This window comes from Gigantopelta aegis, chromosome 9 (assembly GCF_016097555.1).
Source record: "Gigantopelta aegis isolate Gae_Host chromosome 9, Gae_host_genome, whole genome shotgun sequence".
Classification (NCBI taxonomy): Eukaryota; Metazoa; Mollusca; class Gastropoda; order Neomphalida; family Peltospiridae; genus Gigantopelta; species Gigantopelta aegis.
This window is the reverse complement of record NC_054707.1, coordinates 50628221-50641889: the sequence shown is the minus strand read 5'-3', so window position 1 is coordinate 50641889 and position 13669 is coordinate 50628221. Positions and strand designations below refer to the sequence as shown.

Sequence of the window (13669 nt, the reverse complement as noted above, 5' to 3'; positions counted from 1 at the left end):
TTTAATGAAAAACAAGTGCCCCAAAAATGGTGAAAATGCCCCAAAAGTGTTTGGTCTACCATGCCTTGCCTAATTTCTAGGGAAATCACTACCATGTGAGTATAAATATGAAGTTTAATTAACAACAAGTAAGTTTAGAAACAAACACGATAATGACACTTTTTAAAAAGGTTTTAAGTAAAAACACCATAAGAACTCTTTTAAAAGAAGTTTAAGTAAAAACACCATAACAACATTTTTTTTAAAAGGTTATAAATAAAACTAAAACACAAAGTGGAGGACCAACCTGTGTTTCCTTCACTAGCACCCCCGGAACAAGTGTCCATCTTGACTGGTGTCACGGTACACGTCTGTGTGCAGTGACCATTGCAGTCGGGTGATTTCTGACGACTCCTTGTTTCAATCACACATTTCTCTTCACCATTTTCCTACAAGCGAATGAATGAATGAATGAATGAATGAATTAAAGTGTGAAAATATATGTATAAATATACTGTTACAAATTAATGCTAACCGATCAAAGGTAATAAAATAAAGACATAACATGTGATAGACATTTTACATGTTAAAGGACAAACATAACATGTCCATAATTTTTGTTATTAGTCTTAGAGGAAATCCACTACATTTTTTCATTAGCAGCCAGGGATCTTTTATATACACTTTCCCACAGACAGAACAGCACATACCATGGCATTTGATATACCAGTCATGGGCCACAGGTTGGGATGGAAAAAACACAATCAGAAAATGTGTCCACTGATGTGATTTGATCTTACAATCCAACCACTTCAGGGGAAGCACTTTACCAACTGAGCAACATCCTACCCCCAGTACATATGGAAAGTCATTTTAATACAATAAGCTACATGCCATCTTACAGTTTTGCATATAACTCGACTCTCCGTCTGCTGTTTGTTGTTGATGACTTTCTGCTGACAGTTGACCCCGACGGGCTGGGACAGCATCTCTGTGGGGGCCACGCTCTGGGCAGTCTGATGGTACTTCTGGTGGCAGCGGATCGCACGCAGTGTGTTTAGGCAGTCCTCGTTGGCTGGGTCACCATCCATCGACTCACGGTAGTGCCACACTGCGCCAGTGTAGTTCTTAGACGCCCACAGCACATTGCCAAAGAAGAAATGAGTCTGTGGCTGAAAAACAAGTGTTCTTGTTACTGAATACAATAAAACAAGACATTATGTCAGAATTGGTATTGATTTAAAAACAAATGCTATTCTTACTGGATACAATAAAACAAGACATTATGTCAGAATTGGTATCGATTTAATAACAAATATTGTTCTTAATGAATACAATAAAACAAAACATTATGTCAGAATTGGTATCGATTTAATAACAAATGTTGTTCTTACTGAATAAAATAAAAACAAAACATTATGTCAGAATTGGTACTGATTTAATAACAACTGTTGTTCTTACTGAATACAATAAAACAAAACATTATGTCAGAATTGGTATTGATTTAATAATAACTGTTGTTCTTACTGAATACAATCAAACAAAACATTATGTCAGAATTGGTATTGATTTAATAATAACTGTTGTTCTTACTGAATACAATCAAACAAAACATGTCAGAATTGGTATTGATTTAATAATAACTGTTGTTCTTACTGAATACAATAAAACAAAACATGTCAGAATTGGTATTGATTTAATAATAACTGTTGTTCTTACTGAATACAATAAAACAAAACATGTCAGAATTGGTATTGATTTAATAATAACTGTTGTTCTTACTGAACACAATCAAACAAAACATGTCAGAATTGGTATTGATTTAATAAACTTTCTAATTTTCTCTAAAGACAGGTGTCTGGTTTAAAAATTATGCGAAAACTTATTTAATGAGATGAAACTGTACCAAGTTTAATATCCTATTTAAGAACCACCATACCAATTAGTTATAGAATCATGAACAATTTTTCTAAAGTAACATGTTCTATATTTAGCAGGATAACAGGCACCAACATTAATCAATTATAGAATTAGCCATGAACTCAGTGTAATACGTTCTACATTGAATAGGTTAAAAGCCAACACCAGTTATGAAGTACCTACCTCCCATGGGTTGACAGACAATGCCTCCCGCAGAACAATGACAGCATCTTCAAAACGGCCGTACTTGTAGAATATATTGGCAATGTTCACTAGAGGGACGTCTTTGTATTTCGGTGGTACAAGGTGGATGGCTCGACGGATGCACTCAATAGCATGGTAATTGTTACCAATGATACGCCAGTACATACCAGCAAGGTTGTACAAGATCCAGCTCGGTTCAATGTGCTAGGTTAAAAAGAAACAAAAAACATTATGAACATGATCACAAACTTAAACAAAAGTTAAAGATACAGTTTGTTTTGTTTAACGACACAACTAGAGCACATTGATTTATTAATCATCGGCTATTGGATTTGGTAATTTTTATATATAGTCTTAGAGAGGAAACTTGTTACCTCTTTTTCCATTAGTAGCAAAGGATCTTTTATATGCACCAGAGAGGATAGCACATACCACGGCCTTTGATATACCAGTCGTTGGTGCACTGGCCGGAATGAGAAATACATGTAGCCCTATGGGCTCACCGACGTGGATCGATTCTAGAATGACCGCTGGGCTATGTGCAGCATCCACAAACTTAAACATATCTACACAATAACATTAAAGGTATGCTCGAGCAAAGCTTTGGGACTGGTATACATATTCAACGATATATAATGCACATTATTGCTTAATATCAACAAGTATAATTTTTTATTACCATATGGTTAAAAATATCTTGGTACATATCAAAGTGATACGTCCCACTAGAACACCAGGAACGTCAATGAAACAAGATGAGTGATATAAATTAAGATCGATTATGGGTAATAAATAGGATATTAAACTTGTTACCATTTCATATCATGTTTATGTCCTGAGTGAAATAATTTTTAATTGTCACGAGCTAAAGCGAGTGACAATGAAAATGATTTCACTCAGGACATAAACATGATACGAAATGGAAGTTTAATATCCTATAAATATTTTATTAATAAAACGGTTAAATGTGACAGTTATTATATATAATGGGCGTACCATCCCAGTGACTACACCCTCTGGTGAGCCGGTGGTTACGTAATACTTAGTGTGTCACATTAGGAATTGTCTTAGAACTGAAGAAACAAGTGTACCTGATTTTGATGAATGCATCGCAATGTTCTGTAATAATATACATCCCAGTAAGCCAGTAATAAGTATATATTATTTTTCAATACAAAATAAACCAGCATTGTCAAAGTGTCGAAATAACTGTATTATGTTTTGTCCATACATTAACCCACATACTAAAATGATAATCGGAGTGTTTTCTTAGTTAATTGGTATTTTCTTTCAGTGACCTGTACCTGTGGTTCCTGTTTGGCTGGTGTATATTTGAAAGGTCATCAGTCAACGTAATTACTTACCGCTGTCTACACACACAGGGTATTGTGGGATAACCTGCCAACCCTAAAATGGTAATGGACATTACCAGCCATCCTGCTTTATTACTGTAAATTATTCTGTAAAACCCTTGATTAACCTTCTGAGTACTGCAGGCGAGATATCTCGCTCGACGTTATGTCAGTCGACATACTGTACACTGTATACAGTGCATTCCCCAATTCATATTTCCCGCCGTTTTGCACACGACACTCACCGGAAACAGAAATATAATAAAAGAAAAAAGATTTTTTTTCAAAATGGTGGCTTTTGTTTTGATTTTTTGAATGGAAAATACCTTGAAATTTTTAGTTCAAAAAGTGGTTTTCGGCAAGTATTTTCGCTTGACAACAATGGCGGCATGTTGCGGTCATTTTCAGGGATCGATAGCTGATTGTGACAGCTAATTTGATAATAAATTTGATCGTTTTACCAACAAAAAAAATTACCAAATATTCTGGTCAGAAAACCACTGTTATTGCGAATAATGGACATAAATACTGGACAGCTGGCCACAAATGCCCGTAAGTATACGCAACTTTTTTTTTTTTTTTTGCCTAATTTTAATCACCATTAGCCGATCTAAAAATAATAAAAATAACAAAAAAGACATGAAAATAACACTTACAGATTCATATATGAACTTTATTTCATGTATTTATAAAACATTTAAGTGAATATATGTGAGTAAAAATTATAAACTTGTACCCACTCAACGTGGTTTTTGTTAAAAATTAATCCAGTAGTCTAAAGGTTAAGTATACTTTCCCCATCTAAAATCACAAAACTGACCAATTACGTAGTCCCAAAGAATAAAAAATTATCACATGGGTATAGTGAGTGGTCGTTTTTGCTCCAACATACCCTAGCAATAGGCCTAATAATATGGATTTTTTTCTTTGGATTTTTTAAGAGAGAAAAATACTGTAATTCCATTTTGTTCTATTGATGTAAATTGAAATATATTTAGTTAAATAGTTTATTATACTGTCAAGTCGATTATTTTGTTTTACAAATCAGGTTGATGAAAGCGAAGCGCCTAGTTGTAAATTAGAGCATTTGTTTACATTGTGCATACAGGAGTTGGTTGGAGCTGATGTCACTTCATCCCAAGCTATAGTACTGGACGCCATGAAAACGAAAGAAAATGGCTGCACATAGTTAGCAGCTTTCCAACATATAAGGCTCATGTTTGAGTTTACTGTTCGTTGAAGTCCATTTCGTAAATAGATTACCAGACAGACTTAATGTACCAACTACCAGACTTGTGCTTACCTCTTTGAGAGCTGTTAGAATCCGCTGTCCAATCTCCTCTTCAGTCATCATCGGACCTGGCACGTGCTCCAGCAGAATCTAACCAATTAAAATATACATTCTTCACATGCTCAGTTATCTGACTTAAGTGTTTCATGGATGGATGGATAGATGGATGGATGGATGGATGGATGGATGGACCAACTCTGGAGAAAGTGGGTGTAAAGGAACAGCCTGGGACATACACTTGTCCACTAGACACTCTTGGATCGGAAGAATGAACCAAGGCCCCAATGGTATCACCAGAGACCATCCCACACCTGGGACAAATGCCATTGAAGCGGTCTCTTGAACCGCCTGAACCGCACATTCAGCGCCGCCAGCGATTCGAGATGGCCTATCAACACATGGAGCGTGCGCACCGACGCACTTTGTTCCACCAGAAGACGTTGCGCCAACGTCGTGAAATTGTGAAGTCGTGAATCCGTCGGAAGAACGGACGCCTCCACAAGGTTGAAAACCACCCTGAGGTAAGTGAAAACCTGCGTTGGCACTAATTCTGTCTTGACCCAATTGGGAATAAACCCCAATCGGAGAATCATGTCGATCACGAACTTCACGCCCACGTGACATGCTGTCTGTGATGCCGCCGGAATTAACCAATCGTCCAGGTAATTGTGCATCCGTATACCCAACAGATGTACACACCCCACCACTGCCTTTACTACCCGAGTAAAGACGTGAGAGCTTGTGACCAATCCGAACAGCAGAACTTGAAACTCGTAAGCTCTGCCGTCGTAGAGGAACCGCAAGTACTTCCAAAAATCCTGATGGATTGGAACATGCAGATAAGCGTCCTTCAAATCGATGGACGCCGCCCATTTCCCCACCTGAAGCAAAGCGCGAACAGACTGAACCGTCTCCATCTTCATAGATGGAATAACGACGTAAGAATTCAGCGGCTTCAGGTTTAGAATTGGTCGCCACTCGCCATTCTTCTTCTGGGCGAAGAACAGATGGGAATAAAATCCTGGAGTGCCCAAATCTACCTCCTGGATGGCTTTCTTGTCGAGAAACTCGACAACCATCTTCTCCACCAGTACTCGTTTGTCGACAGACGGTACTGCAGGTAACCGGGGGGAGGACGTCAGTGGAGGGGGTGATGAAAACAGAATTCTGTATCCGTTGCGGACAACCGACAAAACCCATGGGTCCAGATCTGGCAGTTCGCATCAACTTTGAACAAAATGGACATCTGCCCCCCACAGGAAGATCTGCTAACGGAACCTCCCCGTTCCACGCACCCTCATCCCGGCTGCTTCCCACCTCTGGGTGCCTTGCCTCGAGCGGAACCACGAAAACGTGCCGGCTTCCCCCGAAAACATCCCTGTTTCGATGAACCACGGGCATTACCCGACTGCACGTCCGAATCAGACACCACAGGGATCTGATACCTGTCAAGAAAAGTCGATTTCTTAACAGGTGGTGGCTTAAAAGTAGACACCGCCTGGCGCTTACGAGCAGTTCGGGACTGAGAAGCAGGGACGAATTTCGCCGCTTCTTGGTCCATGACCAAGTTAAAATTGGTCCCAAAAAGTAAGGTTTCCCTTACTGAGCGACTACGAAAGTAGGTTTTAACCACACCCGTCGCTCTCAGTCCCGCCAGGTAGTGATCCCGACGCAGAAGTAGACTGTTGGCAAAAACACGCCCAGCAAGCTGAGCGACGTGATGAGAGGCTTTAGAAGCCGCCAACAAACAACCCTTAGCCATCGGCAGAAGACACGTGACTGCCTTATCTAACCCAAATAGGAACGTATACCTAAATGGTTATTGACTTGAAAAAGAAGTTTAGATAACCTCTCCAAAGTCTCTAAATCCGTGAGTGGCACACTGACATTAGGAGATGGGTGGCAGTCTGCCTTCACCCTAGCGGAAACGACCGCTGGATGTGAAAGGAAGGAAGCTCTCAATGTCTTATACAAAGACGTGGACAAAACCTTCGCCGCAGACAACAGTTTCCCGGTAGCTAACGCTGCCGGAAACTCTTCCACCACCGCCCCCAAAATACGATCGCTACCCGCAATCAAAGCATCAATCTCCGCAAGAGATTCATGCGCCTCGTGCACTAACGACAAGCCGAAATCCTGCCGCGGAGCGTCCGTTGCTAAAGGCCGGTTTCCAAACGAAACACCCGTGTAAGACTGAACAGCCTCCTCCGACGGAACCGTGCACACCAGTCGGACCTATTCCCGTACAAAACCAAGAACCGCCTGGTAATCCTAATCGCCGTCTTGCGTACCATCAGCCAAATTGGGAATCTCATCGAGCACCGAACCTGGTGCCGACCCTTCCCCCAAACCACACACTGATTCGGAGGGAAAATCCTCTTCCGAAGAAGAAATTTTTTCAAATGACGTGCCATGCGCTGACCGTAACAGAAACGAACCTGCATGGGCAGGACGATGCAGACCGGCCGAATCTGCAAACTGGTCCAACCCCGGTCTCGCTGGAAACCCCGGCGGTGGAGGGACTGGTGGAGGCGATTCCCCTAGCCAGGCCATGAAATTCTCAAAAAGAGAAACATAGTCCCCCTGAGGGCGACCCGAAACCATCGGACCCTGAACGAAAGGTTCCGCCCACGCAGTTGAGGGATAACGCCTGGAACCTCTACCCCGATCTGACAGGTCCGGATTGACCATCGGTGTAGACACAGGCGCACCCAAGAAAGCTGCAGTTTCCCTGATCCCTGCCAAAGCAGACAACGGGACTGGTGGTGTTGGTTGAACCGGACCGTCGGGACGTAGCCACATGCGAACGATCTAAAAGTTGATGACGCTGTACAGGCGCCCCAACAACAGAAAGGACGCCCAATGGCGTCGCACCCAAAACAATGCCACCTGGCTCCGTGACCGAGACAACGTTGTGAGACTTCGCGATTTCGCCAAGTGGCTCGATCACCGAAGTAGCGCCGAAAGACACATTGGCCAAAACGGCGCCCTCGGACGCCACGACCAACCCTGCACCAGAAATCTGGTGAGACAAACAGCGCCGCGAAGCTGACTTCATCCGAGAGCCAATCGACCCTCCACAGAAGGACCGATAACCCTGTCCCCATCAGCAAGATGGGAGTCGGAACTGAGAGACACAGTCGTTCCTGCCACGACTGCACTCCCTCCGACTGACGCCCTAGTTACAACCATAACAGGCTCCGCCTCCACCGACGGAGGCAAAAGCAAATCCCCAGGTGGAACGGAGCCCGACCTGGAAGAAACCTTCCCTGCTTCAGCCGAAGCAGGGAGCAACAGCACCTGCGCGCTTCGGGTTTACTGGTATCACCATCAAGATGGCGAACAGACGAGGAGGCGCCCTTGCGCCTACCACTTGTCTGCGAGCTCTTTGAACTGGACACCGACTTGCCGACCGACGGCAAATCGGTATGGAGCACGACCCCGGAGGTTGCCACTGTGCTCCGCCCGTCCCGTTCACATCTAATCATCCTCTTACGCTGGGCGTCTTTTGACAGCTTCTTAGCCTTCCCCCACGTGGAGGGGGACCAATTTACACAGATATGACACTGGCATTCAAAACAACAAGAACGACATAACAAATGCTGATCAAACTGGGGCAGTCTTTAAGACAACCCCCCTCAGCACACACAACCAACCGGTTGGAGCCCGAGGAAGCTGTGTCAGACATTAAATTCAGTCCAAACGTTTTTAAAAATAAGATTGAAAACGGAGTGATCCGGTAAAGAGAGCGCACTGGTTTAATGAGTGTAAGTAAATTAATATGATTAGTATACAGAACAGTATCCAAATCAATACCGTTAAAGCGGGTAAGTGGTAAACAATGTTGACAATGGGAGAACAAGTTTAAGATTCAACACATACATAAGGTAAAAGTATTACAAATCGGGGACACAAATAACTAAATGTAAAATAAATAAATTCCAAATCATGAACACAAGCAAGAAAATGTGAAATAAAAGATTGTGTGTGTATACCGGTCTCATGGACGGGTCGTTCACTTTGAGAGGAATTCTGCTGCGCTCAGCAAAAGTAACAGTCTTGATTTTATCGATATCCACAGAGCCCTCGGGCAGATCCATCAGAGGAACACAGACAGGTGGGTACCATGGCAGAGGGTGTTCGCTAGTCGGCTTCAGATTCTGTGCTTCATTCAGCAAGGCTTTAACCCTGGCAACAATAACATTAAAATGATCAAATAATTTTAGTTACAGATCTTTAAAGAAAAATCTCTGAACACTTGTCAACAATGTGCATTTCATTCTAAACCAAAATAATCACAGCTTGATTGAAATATTTTTTTCCTAAAAATAGCTTGCACATACTGTGGACAAACTGTCCAATCAAGTGCAGCAGGTAACTAAATACTGACAAATTTCCCAATTCACAAATTGTAAAGAGCGTTCGTTTGGTGAAATAACCCATGAACATACCTTGTGAACTTTGGGTAGCATTTTTCGTCTCAATCTTCACAAATCATGAAAAAATGGCGGAACAAACACAAATCATTCATTCAATTATGAGTTGCAATGATTGAAATTGTAGTGACAGTGCAGATTGTCTATAAATCACCTGAATGCTCTCCACTTGGTCAAGTCATGTTCACAATTTGGAACTTGTAAATTCACGATATTCACAATCACCAAATGAACGCAGCATAATTAAAGCTGACACCTGTTTAAAATCAGACTATTTAGGACAATTGTTAAAGAAAAATGTAATAGGGACAAGTAATTTGCCTCGGTGACCTGCCATTCCCCCCAAGTTTGTGTTGAGATACGTACTCAAATCCCTTGTTTTCGGGTGACAGATAGATGGTGGACAGGTTTCTGGGGTCAGGCACTTTCTGGACGTACATATCACACTCCTCCTTGGAAGGCCATGCCTCGATCATGTGTTCAGAGCTCATCTGAGTAATAACAATATACACTGTAACATACATATCGTACACGATAACTACAATATACACTGTAACATACATATCGTACACGATAACTACAACATACACTGTAACATACATATCGTACACGATATCTACAACATACACTGTAACATACATATCGTACACGATATCTACAACATACACTGTAACATACATATCGTACACGATAACTACAACATACACTGTAACATACATATCGTACACGATAACTACAACATACACTGTAACATACATATCGTACACGATAACTACAACATACACTGTAACATACATATCGTACACGATATCTACAACATACACTGTAACATACATATCGTACACGATAACGACAACATACACTAACATACATTCGTACACGATAACTACAACATACACTGTAACATACATATCGTACACGATAACTACAACATACACTGTAACATACATATCGTACACGATAACTACAACATACACTGTAACATACATTCGTACACGATAACTACAACATACACTGTAACATACATATCGTACACGATAACTACAACATACACTGTAACATACATATCGTACACGATATCTACAACATACACTGTAACATACATATCGTACACGATAACTACAACATACACTGTAACATACATATCGTACACGATAACTACAACATACACTGTAACATACATATCGTACACGATAACTACAACATACACTGTAACATACATTCGTACACGATAACTACAACATACACTGTAACATACATATCGTACACGATAACTACAACATACACTGTAACATACATATCGTACACGATATCTACAACATACACTGTAACATACATATCGTACACGATAACTACAACATACACTGTAACATACATATCGTACACGATAACTACAACATACACTGTAACATACATATCGTACACGATAACTGCAACATACACTGTAACATACATATCGTACACGATAACTGCAACATACACTGTAACATACATATCGTACACGATAACTGCAACATACACTGTAACATACATATCGTACACGATAACTACAACATACACTGTAACATACATTCGTACACGATAACTACAATATAAAGAGAGCAGAGATAATCCTGCCCCCACCATCACACACATGTAATACTGTCGGTACTGTCCTTGGTGTAGAGAGCTGAGAATGAAATACAAGTAATATTCTGCTTTATCCTATAACTTACCCATGATATCCATGTCATAAACGTATGTGATAATTTAGTGTATTAACCCAGTTAATAATGATATGCAAATTTGTAAGGTCTCTAGGTAATGTGTTGCTGTGGATGGGTCATTTGCTTACAAGCCAACAAGACCTGTATACCTGAGCGTAACGTTTTCAAATATCTAGTTGAAATGCGTGACATCAAACTAATTTGTGCTAATCGTGATGACGTCATATTACTGATGGCGGCAACTTTATACTGTAATTTACTATAAAGTTTATTAAAATGTTATTTTATAAGTGTTATAGGACAAATAGAATTCGCTATTCATGTTTTTTAATATGTAAAGTATCAACCTCGTCTAGTTAACACGTATTTATCTCAGCAGAGTCTCGACAAATACTGATTAACATAGACTCGGTTGATATTTTCCATATTAAAAAAATACTCGTGACGAATCCTATATATATTACAAAATATTCGAAGTACAGGTTGTTGATGGAATGAATCATTAGATGATGCCGGTAATACTGTCAGTACTGGGTTATATTTGGAGCGACAATCATGTCCTTGATGTAGAAAGCTAAGAATATAAGACAAGTAACACAGCTTCAGGGCTCGAAACTCGCCAAAAAATATGGTGACCCAAAAAATAATAATGGATGTTGGCAAATTAAGATAAGCGAACCATGAACCACGAGCACTATTTTAATGTGTAATAAATATATGCAATGCAAATATTAATAGTGGCTCATATGTTATAGCTCTAAAGAAGATTGCGCAAATAATATTATTTGGGCACCTAACGCCATTATTTTTTAATATTTAAGTCTCCCAAACAGGACACTGGTCGCATTTGGCGACCTGGCCACAGGCTGTTTTGAACCCTGAGCTTGTTGTTGGAATGAATCATTAGATGATGCCGGTAATACTGTCAGTACTGGGTTATATTTGGAGCGACAATCAAGTCCTTGGTGTAGAAAGCTAAGAATATAAGACAAGTAACACAGCTTGTTGTTGGAATGAATCATTAGAAGATGCTGGTAATACTGACAGTACTGGGTTACCTTTGGAGCAACAATCCTGTCCTTGGTGTAGAGGGGCGGTCTCACGGGTTTGGAGTAATCATTCTTCTTCTTATGTTTTTTTCTCGAGTACTCTTCATACTTCGGAATCTGAAATCAACATACTTACTTATAATACACTTCTACGGAATAAACATTTAATTAGGCTTTCTAAAACACAAACAAAAGTGGTTACGAAAATAAATCTGGAATGTTTAATATTGGTGGTAGAGTACCAAGTTAAGTCCTAGGGTTAGAGTTGCACAAAAGGGCAGCCTCATTCAGAATGTATTCAAAGCATCAGCCAAAACGATACTGTACACAGATGTGGATATGTTTTGACAAATGGCGTAGAACCCCAAAACACTGCAGTCAATAAAAAATCTGGAAAACATCCATCTCCAGGAAACATAGCAGTTTTAACCAATAGTAGTTTTATACTATAGGCTGCCGTAGAAATAAACATAATTAAAAAGGTTTTCCACAACATAGTAATTTTAACTAATAGTAATCTACCTCATTTGCCTTCTGCTGGGCAGCATCTTCATCAAGGAAACCGAACTCAAAATCCAGAGACGGTGATCTTCGGCTCCATGTACAAAGTAGAACTTGTTTTCCTTCTCGATCCACCATGCGACAATACTCACCTAAAAGAAAATTGCAAAACATCTGCCATAAACAAATTAGCAACCAGATATTTGTGCATTAAGAATGCATCAATAGCAAATTATAGAAAAGACATCACCCAAGTCATTAACACATAAATGTAGTAAGAAAAGTGTACACTCCATGGCCTGGCAATTCTGATATGATTCATGTTTTGAAAGTAATTACATTGTACTTTAAAAATGCATAAACTACCAAATGGTCAATTTATCACTATATTTACGAAATATCTTATGACTTTGTGAATCACATAAATACATTTCATATAATAATATATTTTACAAATTTTCAGTATATTTCCTATATGATTCCTTTCAATTAAGAGTACAGATTTCCAAGATCAAGCATGGTAGTCAAGTATATTTGGAGAAGACAATCCCAATATTATCTCCCCTTATCATTAAAGCGTCCACAACATTCAGTATACTGTTGAATTCATCCAAAAACTAACATATCAACTTCATCAAAACACAAGTTAAACGAAAGGGTTGTGCTTAATATACTGTAGATCCTGAAATCAATGTGTCGCTAAATTAATGTGAGTGACAGTGGGTAGACTAAAATGCGACATGAAATTAATGTGAGTGGCCTCCCTTTGAAATATTATTTACCTCACAACACAAGTCTATGTACTTTTCGGTTAAATCCAAGACACAGGTATCTTCAATGAGATCAATTTACTAAAATGTCTGTGTACATATCAATTAACAAATTGTTTAGTCCCTGTTGTTTTTGGTCAGATCTAAACAAAGAATGTGTCGACCTCAGGATTAGTGTGCTAGAACAAACCCATTCCACTTTTGATAGGGTGGCCAAAGACCCAGCAATCGGCATCTGGCTGGACTATTGTGGACAGTTGTGTTTAATAAATATATTACAATTTTAATCTTTGTTTGTTTTGTTTTAATAATGTAGGACACATAGACAAAACATACAAATAAATGCATCATATTATTAATGTGAATAACACGAACTCGCATTTTTCGCATTAATATTGAGATCGCATTAATTTCAGGATCTACAGTATATAAATGTTATCTCCTTTCTTAAAGTACTCATG

At 39.7% G+C, this 13669-nt stretch overlaps 1 protein-coding gene across 3 annotated transcripts in view; it reads right to left on the bottom strand.

The window, feature by feature from the left end:
- Positions 1 to 13669, bottom strand: part of LOC121381141 (tetratricopeptide repeat protein 17-like) — an 83934-nt gene that overhangs the window by 44739 nt on the left and 25526 nt on the right. For all 3 annotated transcript variants that reach the window (XM_041510290.1, XM_041510291.1, XM_041510292.1), the window contains exons 10-17: positions 12460 to 12590; positions 11947 to 12054; positions 9549 to 9673; positions 8742 to 8934; positions 4759 to 4836; positions 2083 to 2307; positions 882 to 1151; positions 287 to 428 (exon numbers count right to left, since the gene is read on the bottom strand). In XM_041510290.1, coding sequence (XP_041366224.1) covers positions 287 to 428; positions 882 to 1151; positions 2083 to 2307; positions 4759 to 4836; positions 8742 to 8934; positions 9549 to 9673; positions 11947 to 12054; positions 12460 to 12590 — 1272 coding nt within the window. The remainder of the gene's footprint in view (positions 1 to 286; positions 429 to 881; positions 1152 to 2082; positions 2308 to 4758; positions 4837 to 8741; positions 8935 to 9548; positions 9674 to 11946; positions 12055 to 12459; positions 12591 to 13669) is intronic.